At 38.4% G+C, this 12,800-nt stretch overlaps 1 protein-coding gene and 1 long non-coding RNA gene across 17 annotated transcripts in view; one reads left to right on the top strand and one right to left on the bottom strand.

Moving 5' to 3' along the window:
• Positions 1–10,535, bottom strand: part of Prpf4b (pre-mRNA processing factor 4B) — a 39,504-nt gene extending 28,969 nt beyond the window's left edge. For 14 of the 16 annotated variants that reach the window (XR_009227619.1, XR_009227620.1, XR_009227623.1 and 11 more), the window contains exons 1-2: positions 10,213–10,522; positions 1,442–2,641 (exon numbers count right to left, since the gene is read on the bottom strand). Coding sequence is in view for 1 of the 16 variants with exons in the window: in XM_058582362.1 (XP_058438345.1) it covers positions 1,442–2,641; positions 10,213–10,253 (1,241 nt within the window). In the remaining 15 variants the exon portion in view is untranslated. Of the gene's footprint in view, positions 1–1,441; positions 2,642–10,212 lie in introns of all 16 variants that reach the window. The other 2 variants (XR_009227632.1, XR_009227630.1) reach the window with 2 other exon arrangements.
• LOC124098516 (uncharacterized) lies at positions 10,389–12,347 on the top strand. Its single transcript, XR_006853597.2, has 2 exons — positions 10,389–11,544; positions 12,208–12,347. It is a non-coding gene; the product is annotated as an uncharacterized LOC124098516 (long non-coding RNA).
• Positions 12,348–12,800: the final 453 nt, after the last annotated feature.

Raw genomic sequence — 12,800 nt, 5'->3', positions numbered from 1 at the left:
TAAATGCGATGAAAATAAAAATGCTTAACCTCTATTGATAGGGCATTCAAATTTAAAATGTCCCCTCCCCTTTTTAAGGTGACAAACTGGTAATTATATGATTTCTTAGTTAATAAGGGTTTGGAGAAAAGGACTGTCTGCATAGTCTAGGAAGCAGAAGGCGGTTTAACTTTCCTGAAAGGAAATTTGGCAGTAAGACTTTCTAAAATGTAAATGCACACACCAGGAGACTTTGCAAGTCAACTTCTCAGAATCATTTGCTGAAGCTTCACACATAAGCCATGAAGATCTTTGCACACAACAGTGAAAAACGTGAATCAATCTAAATTTTCATCAGTTTCAACAAAACTGGATACTTTGGGTACATATACCCTGTGAAATACATACCATGTTGTTATAAAGAATTAAAAAGATTCTATATGTAATGTCACTGAAGTATTCATAAAAGAATACTATGCTAATGTAAATAATTACTCCATTTTTATAAGAAAACACTTATATTTGCATAGAAAACGGATTAGAAGGCACAAAATTGTTGGAGTGGTTATAGAAGGATGGAGGAGAGAACTTATGGGTTTCTGCATTATTTGAATTTCTCTTTAGCACATATCACTTTTGTAATTAAAAGCATTTTGTCTGTTTCAAATACACAGGTCTGGTATTGAATTGCCTCTTCAAACTGAAAGACTATCAGGATAACTAAGAAACACTTTCAATACGACAATCGACAATCAACAAGACTAATACGTGCTTCAACACAAAAAGTTAAAGGGAGGCTATTTCATTAAAACATACCACTTAGAAGTGAAGAGCAAAGAATCAAAAGTATCTCTAAAAGCACTGTGAAAACAACACTTGAAATTTCTGAGAATGTGATGACTTAAACTCTAAAATTATACTGATACCCATACAATAAAAAACTAATGAATATAGTAAATGGCTAGGAATTAATATTCTTATAAGCTAACATTTTCCTAATAAGCAAACCTTTGCCAGCAAGTGTATACAGTTACTGAACATACAGCAGATAATAATAAAACCAGTTTCTAAAGTAGTTCAGAATGGTCTGAATCTCCCTACACACATCCCCAAATTTAGTTCTGTGATCCTATAATCACATAGCTTCTGATTCTACCTCATTTAAAAATTTGATCTAATCTTCCATCCCCACCAAATGAGTTTTAGATAATCTCATGAAGATTCAGTAGTTAAATCACGTGGATTTAAATGAATGACCTAGCAAATTAGATACTAAATTAAACCAAGAATTTGGAAAAAAAAATACCCAATCTCACTGTCAAAAGCATAAATGTTAATGACAGGACTAGATTATAAAATCATGAACTCACGATTTCCTCATTTTTAACTATCCTTAAGTTCTACTTTCCATTTAAGATACAGCATATCGGTAAAAAGCATTAATATTTTGTAAAGACATTACCTCGGAGAAGAAAGTCGTCTTCTTTCGGGTTCTCTTCGTTTTCTTTCTAAGGATCGGCTCTTGGCTCTTCTACCCGGAGACAGAGTTCGAGAAGGTGATTTGCTTTGCTTAGATCTTCTATCATTTAGAAGTGGAGATCTACTTCTTCTTGATTTTTCACGTTGTTTTGGAGTCAAACTTCTTCTTTTAGGACTACGACCAGGTCTTCTACTGGGTGACCTATTTTCTTTCCCAGAAGAAGCATCTTTAGAGGGAGATTTAATTGGCTTCTTTTCTTTATCAGTTTCAGACCTTTTTGATTTTCTGTCTTTGGATCGCGACCTTCTGTCTTTGGATTTACCTCGTAAGTCAACTGGGGATCTGGATTTTTTACCTCGATCACGACTTCTACTTTCATTTATAATTGGGGATTTTTTCCTATCTTTTGTCTTACTTTTATCTTCAATTTTAATTTTCTCATCATTAGGAGATCTGGCCTTCCCAATTTTCTCTTGAGATCGCCTTCTAAGGGTAGGGGATTTTGATTTTCTTGCTTGATCTTGAGACTTACTTCTCTTGGATGGACTTTTGGACTTCTTCCTTTCCTTTGACTTGCTCCTAGTTATTTTCTCTTTAATTATTTCAATACCTCCCTTACTTTTCTTTTTATCTGACCTATGTCTAGTCCGTTCTTTGGATCTGCTTTTACTTCTTTTTTTTGTACTATTTTTATTGTCCACAAGTTCAAGTTTACCTTTTGCACTTGAAGATCTAGTACTAGATCTATTTCCATTTCTTGCCTTTTCATGAATCTCCCCTTCTTCTTCAGAGCCAGACTCATAACCTTGTAAAATGAGCCCCATCCCAGACTGGACCTTTCCTTCCATTAACTCATTGTCAAGTTCAGCTTTAATCAAGGCTCTCTGTTTTTCCAAGTCTTCAAGCAAAGCTAAATCATCAAGTTTAGTTCTTTTTGCTGGGGACATACCTTCTTTGTCAGAAGCATCAATAACTTCTTTTCTTTTGTGTTTCTTATGTTTATGTTTATGTTTATGTTTTTTATCCTTGTCTTCTTCTGAGGAATGTTTATGTTTCTTATGTTTACTTCTGTGTTTATGTTTCTTTTTTTTGTGACGACTGTGCTTATTTTGAGATTGGTCTTCTGATACTTCTCCATTTTCTTCATTTATACTCTTTTCAGAATTATCAGCATCTTCCAGCCTGTAAATGCAGGAAACACATTTTATTTCTCTATTTTTTCTTTAACTTGTTGCTCATGGTTGAATCCACAAAGTATTAGAGCAAACAAATAATGGGGTAGATTGGGAGACAAATCTCCTTTTCCAACTTGAAGTTCAGAAAACTTCCTCTATAATAAATCTAACAGGTCATTTTTTTTGAGCATATTTCACCCAATCAACCCTTGCACATCCTGAAAAAAATATCTCGAGCCAATAATGAGCTGGTCCCAAAATAAACAATCAATGTACACTACTGATGTTGGCAGTATAATATCCCCAAGGGTGAAAACTAACCAGGAGTGAGGACTCTTGACCTTAGCTGCCACAAAGCAACTATGTGACATTAAAGAACATTTTACAAATCAACTACACTTTAGTTTAAGCAATTTTATATGGTTTGACTCAATATTTGTTCAAATTATTTAATCTTTCTGATTTCCAAATGAGACATTGGTTTCTCAAACTATGTTCATATTATCAGGTGCTATGCAAAACCAAAACAAAGCCAAGGGAAATTTTGTGCTTACATGTTTGAATTGTACTGGGTTTAAGAGTTTGATTCTAAATTTATTATGCCCACAGTGCTTAGTAATTCCAGGTTAACTACATGGTTCAACAGTATTACAGATGCTCTTTGACTTATGATGGGGTTATGCCCTGATAAGCCCACCCTAAATTCAAAACATTCTTTTTATAAAATATAACTTACACACCAACCCTACTAAATGCTATACTTAACTTTCCCCTTTAAAGTGATTCCATAATAAATCATATCCTAAAATAAGATCCAAAACAAAACTTTAAACTGGATTCAGGACATCACACTATTTTTAGAGGAAGATATGGATTATTTTGTCAAGGCTTCAAATGATATATTCTGTTATAGTTTGAATCGGCAATGTCTTCCAAGGGCTCACATGTTCAAGATTTGGTTCCCAGCTGCTGGTGCTACTGGGAGGTAGGGGAAACTTTGGGAGGTAGGCTGAGTTGGAGGAATTAGATCACTGGGGGAATGCCTTTGAAGGGTTTATTTTGTCCCCAGCAACTCTCTGTCCCTCCTGGCAGCCTCAAGGTAAGCAGGTTTGTCCACCTCACCCTCCACCCCAAGTCACAGGGAGGGGCCAAGTGATCCCAGACTGAAAACTCTGTACCAATGAGCCAAAATTGTTGTAAGAGCTCACAAGCTTATTCAGCAATCCTTGAGTTTTTTTTTTTTTTTTTTTTTTTGGCAGGGGGTGGGAGGTGATACTGGGGATTGAACCCAGTGGCAAGCTATATCCCTGTCTCAAGAAAATTTAGGCAGCGTCTAAGTTGCCCACTCTGGCTTTGAACTTGTGATCCTTTTAACTCAGACAGCTGAGAAGCTGAGATTACAAGGTATGCACTACTGAGCCAACTTGTAGTAAAAAAAAAAAAAAAAAGATCACCACAGTAGGCATTAAGCTAGGTATCAGGTAAACAATAATATACAAAACAATAATATACAAAACCATAATACACTGAGGGACTGAAATGATGAAGGCACAAATAAAGGCATTAGTGGGGAAACACTGAAGGATCACTTAAACTCATTTTTAGAAATAGTCAGGGGTGTATTTTGTAGATCACAGAAAAGAAACCCAAAGTGATTTATTAAGTAGGGACTTTGAAGAAAGAGAAAAGCTGTTAACGGAGAAGAAATGTGGATTTAAAAATAAAAGCTAAGTATCACTGTTCTAAAAAAAAAGTGAATTAAAAAGAATTTCAGAGAGAAAAGTTGCAAAAAACTTAATCATACACAGCAAACTATAAACAGATCAATGTGACTAGGACATCAGACTTGTGGAAGAACATGGTCTAAGAGAAGCCAAGATCTCCAAGTTGATCAATTCCAGGAGACAAAAAAAGTTGATTTTGGGAGTGAGAGGTTGAGACAGAACTAAAGGCTCTCTAGAGTCGCAGAGGCCCAGGAACTGCAAGACTAGGCAGCTGGTGGGATTGTTTATTAAGGCACTGACATTTCTGAGAATTACAGCAGGAGTTAGGTATAGAGTGTGGTTCTCCAGTCAGGTCTCAGTCTTCAATAAACATGGGGTGGCTGTAAAGGTGTGGAAAATGGAGATATGACTGAGAAGTTATTAGATGACAATGGGGGAGTGCAGTGGAGAACACACAGCCACCACCAGACATCAAATGCAAAGAACTTTTATTCTTTGCCAATCTCCATCTTTGGTACCAGAATATAGGAAAGCAAACAGTAGTGACAGAAATGCAGAGGAAGCTGTGTCCTATGATAAAACATCAGGTTTTAACCTGGGCCAACTCTAATGGAGTATGAGAAAATAAAGGAGAAATACTAGTGTTCTCTGGGTCATCATTTTTTCCTCAAAGACCTGGAAAAAGAAAATGCAGTACACACAACAACAAAACGCCAACACTGCTCTTTTACAGAAGAAAAAAGAATCAAAGATATAAGTAGAAGATCCAGAAACATTTCAACTTTGTTCCTGATACAGGATACACAGCCATCCATCTCCTTTTCCCAGAAATCTCTTATCCTACAATCCAGAAGATGGGGTATATGTCTTTTTTCCTAAACCTTGACTTACAGGGGAAATGTCTGAAAATATTAGACTAATTCAAATTATGGAGAAACTTTTTAGAGATCAAGAATGGTTGTCAGGCACATAAAATCTAAGTACCTAAAGCACATAATTCTAGTCACTAAGCTTGAAATCAAACTACCTAGATACTCTCCAAATGTCCTCCAGATAAAAGATAGCTGAGAAGATTAAACAGTCTCTAGAGCCAAAATGCCTAGGTTAAAATCTTAGTTCTACAACTTACTAATTGTGAGGCTTTGGTAAGGATCAATCCTTAGGTATCTCATTTATGAATTGCAGAAAATAACAGTATCTATCTAAAATGGTATTGTGAGGTTTACAATCCTACTTAATATGAACTCCAAAGTGTTACAAAAGCAAGCTGATATAAGTGAGTAGACACTGGATACATACATTTATTTATTCACATAACTATGTGGAGCAGACAAGGCAGTTACTCTGAATGTTATAAGTTATCAAAGAACATGGATTCTATAGTCAAACTACCTGGTTAAAAATGTTCTAACATGACATAACTGTTGTAACCTTAGGTAAGTTGCTTCTCTATGATTCATTGTCCTCAATTGTGAAAACTGGGGAAATAATACTACAGATAAATCAATTTTGCTGCAACAACAAGAAACATTCACACTATAAAAGGTTGTCAAACTAAGTACTCAAGAAATGTCTTTTCACATGACAGATGTGACTTTGATGTTTTGAGAAGGTTTAAGGGACTTGTCTAAGGTCACACATACAACAACCCAGTTAGAAGGCTTATTCTGCCAGTCAGAAGCTCCACCAATTGATTGAAAATGCTTTTAAAATGTCAGATTATGTTGCTACTCTTCATATAACTTAATGCTTATCTTATTCACAGTAAAACTAAAATCCTTTGTGAGGCCTTATCCTACTGCCCCACCTCCCCAAGTCTTGAATCTACTACTCCCCTCATGCATTCATCCTGTCAAACTGCTTTACTTGAACAATAAGTATTTTCTCACCTCAGGGCCTTGGTACTTGTACTTGTGTTGTCTCCTTCCAGCAATGCTTTCCTCAGATACAAGTATGACCTGTTCCTTTTGTCTAGCCAGGTATCTGCTGAAATGTTACTTTCTCAGTTAAGTCTGCCCAACTCCATTTTGGTTGCAGTTCCCATCCCACACATACTCCCTTTCTGTGCTTAAATTTTCTCTACAATAACCACCACAATTCCTAATCTACTTCTTGATGGATACTCTTTTCTTCAGAATTTTTGATCTACTTAGTTCATTGCTCTATCCCTAGAACCTAGAAGATGATTTAACCTACAGCAGGTACTCTAGAACAACCTGCAAAAGCTATATTCACCAAACTAAAGCTGTTTTTTACTTTAACAAACTCCTTGAAAGCTAAGATTTTGCTCTTGTTAAGTTATATCAGCAGTTTCTCAGTCAGGTCTGCCCAACCCCAACCTCAGAATGCACAGATATAATACATGTTCACCTATTTAATGTAGAATACTAAACTGATTTATACAGTCACCCCTTCCCCAAAGAAAAGTTTGCTTTTTGATCTTTTTTTTAATGCTTTCTACAGTTAATTTACAAAAGTCTTAGTTGATTTCAATTCAAAATTCTTAAAAAGTTTGCCCATAGAGGGAAAGGTAGAAATTTAGCTCCTAGTGCTTCTGGGAATCAGGATTTATATCATGATGCCCCTCTCCATAAGAACAATTTCCATCAGTGACCTCAGTTTCTACTGTAATTTATTGAATATTATTATGTCAAAAAATAATGAAATGTCTCTCCATGTGATAGATGAGGTTTCCAAGTTCCAGGAGGTTGAAGGACTACCTTTGTTAACCATAATAATCAATCCTAGCATTCTCTTGTATTGGCCTATGCATATGGCAAACTGTCGCCCTCCTCATTTGATCTCTTAAAGCAAATTTCATAGAAAACAAGAATTACACTCTGTGTTTAAGTTCTTGCTTGCCTAGAATGCACAATGCCCTAGTTTCCATTCCTTTTTCCAGTTCCACAAAAAAGGTAGTCTGAATTCAGCATGACAGTGGCATGGCATATTATATACAATGAGCTTGTGCTAAGGCAGCTGAATCAGGCTCATTATCAACAATTTTCTTCTAAAGTCTTGGGAAAAGTTCCCTTGTTAAGAAAACTGATGGTCTTGGACATTAACACTGACAATATCCACTATATAAATTCCACAAAATAAATTTATGCTTTGTATTTACATTTTCCAATTAAACTTTAAACACTTAGCAGGTGGATATGCATACCAACCTGTCCACAACAGGTTTGGCATAAAACAAATACTTATTGAGAACTTATTAAGTTCTAGGTAACATACTTTGAATCACATCATTTGAGAGTAAAGATGAATTGGAAGTGCAGACAATATTTGGGTATTTTAACAGTATTTAAGCTTTATCCAATAAAAACAGTGATGGAACAATTTCAAAATAACATAAAGTACTAACTACCAATCATTGTTTTTATTTTTACTTCCCCTTTCACATGTATTTTCTAGAGATTAGTGTTAATGAATTATCTGGGAAGCATTCAATTCAGCTTTGGAAACACACAGAACTCATTAATTCTGTGCATAAATGGAACAGTTTTTAAGCTTGAAAATTTTTCTTAAAAATGTTTTTAATGGTAAACAAAGTGAAGGCCACAGTTTAAAAAAAAAGAAAAAACAAGTAATTAAGTCTGTTTCTCTGACAAAATGAAACACCTCTGATTCAGAATTAATACTGATGTAGTCCCAAAGACCAGTCTTAACACAAACACCTCTTGCAAATCAAGTTTCGGAATCTGTTTCATTAAGTTAGAAATGTCACAGCAAAAAATCATTTTTGGCTTGGGATGCAGGTCAGTAGAGGAGGATATTGTTTAATAGGCACCAAGACCCTGTTTTTAATGCCCAGCACCACCTGCCACCTTTCCTATGGACCTTTCTGAGACACTGACAAGAAGTAAAAATGATTTGAAAACCTTAAAGGTAATTTTAAAAGGAGCCACAATGTATAATGGAAGGCCAGACAATACAATAACTAGGAACAGTGTTTTAGAACCAGACTGCCAAGGTTTAAATGAGTTTGTTGCTTGGTGTGACTTAAGGGCAAGTTACTCTGTGCTCCAGTTTCATCATCTGTAAAAACATGGAAAATAACAGTATCTACTCTCATTTAGGTTTTACATGAATTAAATAAATTTGTTCAATGCTTTGAGGAACATCTTATCTTTGGTTTATGCAAATAAGTTTAAAAAGCTTGAATTTAAGAGTCTAACAATGTAAAAGCCACTACTTAAAAAACCTTTGAGGAGTTAACCCCTTCTTTGTATTTATTCATTCTAAATTTTCCATTTTGAATACATTTCATTAACTATAAAACTGTTTAGATGCTATACCTGAACACTCACCATGATCACCAAGCATAGTAGGTGCTTTCACATCAAAATGTTATTTTAACTATTTTCAAATTAGTGAAAGTAGGACACATATAGACTAAATATTTCATTTACACAAAGCATTATGTATAGAAGGTAGGGGAAACCCAAAACTATCTCAGCTTATTTACAGTGCAAGGGACTAAACAAAGGGTATATATTATTAAAATCAAGTATTATTCAAATATGTAAATGAAATATAGCTGACTCACTCCTCAAAATGCTATACAGCATAAGATTTGTATTCTAATTGTGCCACAGTTTACTCGTTGAAAAACAACAAGAAGCTGTAAGTCTAGTTAAAACTTTTATTAGAGTCCGTTTTTTCTCTGCTAAGTCATATTATGGGGGCAAAATGCAATTTTCAAATGCCTGGAATAAAATAGTTCAATTCTCCATCTAGCTGAGAAAACCAAGTGACTAAGGAGCCCAGAACTGGCTGCACAGCAAAGAAGTGTCAGATTGTTTGGTGGCAAAACTTTCCCCCTTCGCAAGTTGCTGGAAGGGTATACCTACCTCTTTCCTAAGATGGATGGAAACAAATAATATAGATGCAAAAGAGGGTTGCTACAGGAATATTGTTTTAAAATCCACTTTTAGGTTCTTGTTTTAAGTTTTCCCAGTATAAACATGAAAAACAAAATACTGCTTTTAGTTAAGCAACGGTTTGCTTAAGTATGTTTTCACACGGTTGCAAGGATTCTTACACTAGCTTAACTACAGAAGTACAGTTCGGTTTGTAAGCAGTTAGCTGCAAATCCCACTCTTCTTTCATTCATCCTCCTAAAGAGAGGCTCTAAAATCCGGCAAAAACAAAAACAGAAAACAAACCCCCAAACCAAAAAGCAGGCCTCGATCTTACTTTGCCTCAAGTTTGCAAGTTGCCAACAGGCAGGGGAAGAAAAAAACAAAACCGAGGTGGCTGCTGCAATAAAAGTTCTGGGTAGAGAGAGAAGGTTTAAGGCTAGCCAGGGCCAGTTCTGGGACGGTCAAAGAGTGCGACCCTAGCACCCCTTTCTCGATCCTTTTAGGTCCTAAAACTGACAGAAGTAGGACGAGGCGAGGAACTATATGCGGAAAAGACTGAAGGTTTGCCCCGCCTGACTCCACTGCCCCTCGAGTCCCCAACACCATGCCGCCGAGTGCTCAGACAGGAGACCTAGGCTCTGTCCCCGGGAGAGGAGTCGGAAGGCGCGACCTCAGAGCCTTGGCAGCCGCCACACGCACAGGACCTGTAGAGGCCGCTCGCGCCTTCGCCTCCCGGGGCAACGACGCGCGACAGGCCGCGGCCGCCTTTGCCCCAACAGCCGCGGCCTCTGGGAAAGCGAAGCTCGAAGGCCGCCAGCCTTGCTCTCCACGCCTCCCGCCCCACAACGAATCACTCGCAGAAACGCAAAGTTTGGCTCTCGCCGTTTAGGCCTGAACTTTCCCGCCGGTCCGTGCAGGTCTCCACGGTTTCCCACTCCGCGGCTTCCCGGGTTCCGGCCTCCAGCCCACTAACAGAGACTACTTACTCTGGCTGCTCCCGCAGCAACTGAGTCTCCGCGGCAGCCATCTTGAACTTCCTGACTCCTCGGCGGCACTAGCGGCGGTTCCCCGGACGGTGGAAGCTAGTGGAAGTGGAAATGGGGGGGTAAAAAAAAGCCGTAGCGCATGTGCAACGCGCGAAGGGGAAAGCGGTACTCTTAACTCCGCGCTAAGAATCCGGATATAAAACCCTACATCCGGGGACGGAGTACGGAGCGTCGTGACGTAACTTCCGGGCCCGTGGGGGCGGTGCCCGTTGAAACTAAAGGCGAGTGATTTGCCGGGCTTGATCTGCGGTCAATGTTGTAACGGAGCAGTTCTCGGAACTTGCTGGCGAGGGAAACAAAGGGAATGGGTTATTCTTTTCGTGTGCGCGGTTCCCAGAGCTGGTTCACTATGGGCCCAAAGTTGGGTGAATAAATAATATTTTTGTCTCTTCCTTGTTGCTGTTTGATTAGTGGAGGGCTCATAGGCCGGTTTTACTTTTCTCAACCATGATGTGAATTATTTCCCAGGTCCCCTTTTGGTCTTAGAAATGTTTAATTTGGAGACTAAGCATCCTGATAGGACAGGATAAGTGGGGGAGAAGAACAAGCACACAAGTTTATATTTGATGCTAGATTGTGATTTTGAAGCCAGTTCCAGACTTCCTCAAACCAAATTTTTAAAGAAGAAAAAACATGTAAGAACATACTGGCAAAAACTTTCTTTAAAACTTCCTCACCAACTATAGTTGCTTGGTAATATCACTTGGGCGAGTGAAATGCGAAGATTTCAGGGACTCCCCCAAAACTACGCTTTTTTGTTTTGGAAAAGTTTTTTTTTTTTAAGCCAGAGTTAAAAGTAAACATCAACTTAATTTATTAATTCATCAAACGTTTACAAGCGACAGACTTATGCCCAGCATTCTATTCTTGCATTTCTTTCGGAACTCAGGAACACGTGTACCCGAAAGCAACCCCCCGTAGGCGCCGTTTAAGCCGGCCGGCGAGGAAGGAACAGACAGCTCAGCGGCGGAAATAGACCCCCGGAAGCCTTCCGAGGTCTAGGGAGGCGCATGCGTGCTAGCGTCCTTGGGCCGGCGTGGACGGATCTGATGTGCTGCCCGACTTACGGTTCCGGCTGTGCCCGCCTGCTGTCGCGGAGCGCTTCCTGCTTCTTTCCGTTGGTGCCAGCGCGGCCCGCCGCCTACCCAATGCCTTTTCTCTCGCGCGCGGAGTTCCCGGCCCGTACTCTTCTACCCCTCAGGGCAGCGGCGCACTTGCCACCGTCTCGGTGAGGCTGTTTTTCCGCAGTCGCCTGTCGGCACCGAGTAGTAGGTGGGTGTTAACAGCCCTGGCCCGGGGTTCTGTCTGGCAGACTCGGCTGGACCCCACCGCCTCCTTGTGATAAAGCCGAGACCAGCCCTGTTTGCTAACAGAGACCATGGAAACCACAGCACTTGGCGCCCCGTCGTCGACAAACAATACAAAAAATTTACTGGCTTGGAGATAAGGTGTTGGGGACAAGCGTGCATTTGTGAACATGTCGATTTTTTTTTTCCTACAGTCTTTGCTTGTTTCCTTTTAAGCATTATTCCAAACGATGCACAAAACAGAAATAATTTGAAAATATTTTTAATTGTGTTCCTGGCGTGGAAAGGGATTAAATTTGCACCCTCTGAGATACGTTGCCATCATCAACTTCAATAAGCCCTCGATAGGCTCATTTAGTTTGTAACAAAGGCTACAAACTAAAATAACGAATATCATAAAATCCTTTGAAGAAATGTATTGGCCCATCTATAGTCTCCAGATGTCAATTAAAAGACTGTAGATCCCTATTTAGATAATACCTTAACCTGTCTAGTTTAGACCTAGTCCTAAAATTAGGAGCTATTTGCGTGGACATGCTGGACTGTTTCTCCTTTATTACAAAATATTAACACGGATTTTTTTCTTTAGTCCATAAGGATGTAATTTAGCTTTATGTTTTTGAAGCAGGTCTGGTGCAATTATGAAGATCATACAAAGCAAAAGGAAAAAACCCACCCTCCATTCCTCACATTGAACCAACATTAATATGTTCGCTTGTTTGGCTTTTTTTCATATGAAATATTAAATTGTCTTGCTTTCATGTAAAACGTGACAGTCTGCTTTTACGTGTAAAGTATTCAACTTTTATGTAATTCTGGTTTCAAGAAAACATTTTTTTATATCTTCACCATTTCCCTTATTACTAGATTTCCAGATTGTTTCAGTTTTGCAATATTGCATATTAACGTTTGGAGTTACCCTTTCTCACTGTTATGCATATATATTAGTGATTTTTTAAAATAGGCTTATATTTTAAATTTGGCTTCTTGCTGAGGGCAGCAAATACTCCGGTATAATGACAGTAGGGTGATTAAGAGAGTAGGAAAGCTAGAAAGAGAGCTTGTGGAATTTGAATTGCATTAAAAATTGCTGGACAGTAAGTTGAGGGGGAGGAGTGACGGATGTGATTTAATTTGTCTTAGAATGTTCACTTGGCTGCTTTCTGGAGAGAAACTCCGGAGGCTCAGAGGAGGAAAGGAGGAATCCAATTAGAAAGTATT

This window comes from Marmota monax, unplaced genomic scaffold (assembly GCF_021218885.2).
Source record: "Marmota monax isolate L192 unplaced genomic scaffold, Marmota_monax_Labrador192_F-V1.1 WCK01_AAM20220418_F8-fsc00029, whole genome shotgun sequence".
Taxonomy (NCBI): Eukaryota; Metazoa; Chordata; class Mammalia; order Rodentia; family Sciuridae; genus Marmota; species Marmota monax.
The sequence above is the reverse complement of the archived record's forward strand: the minus strand, read 5'-3'. Positions and strand labels throughout refer to the sequence as shown.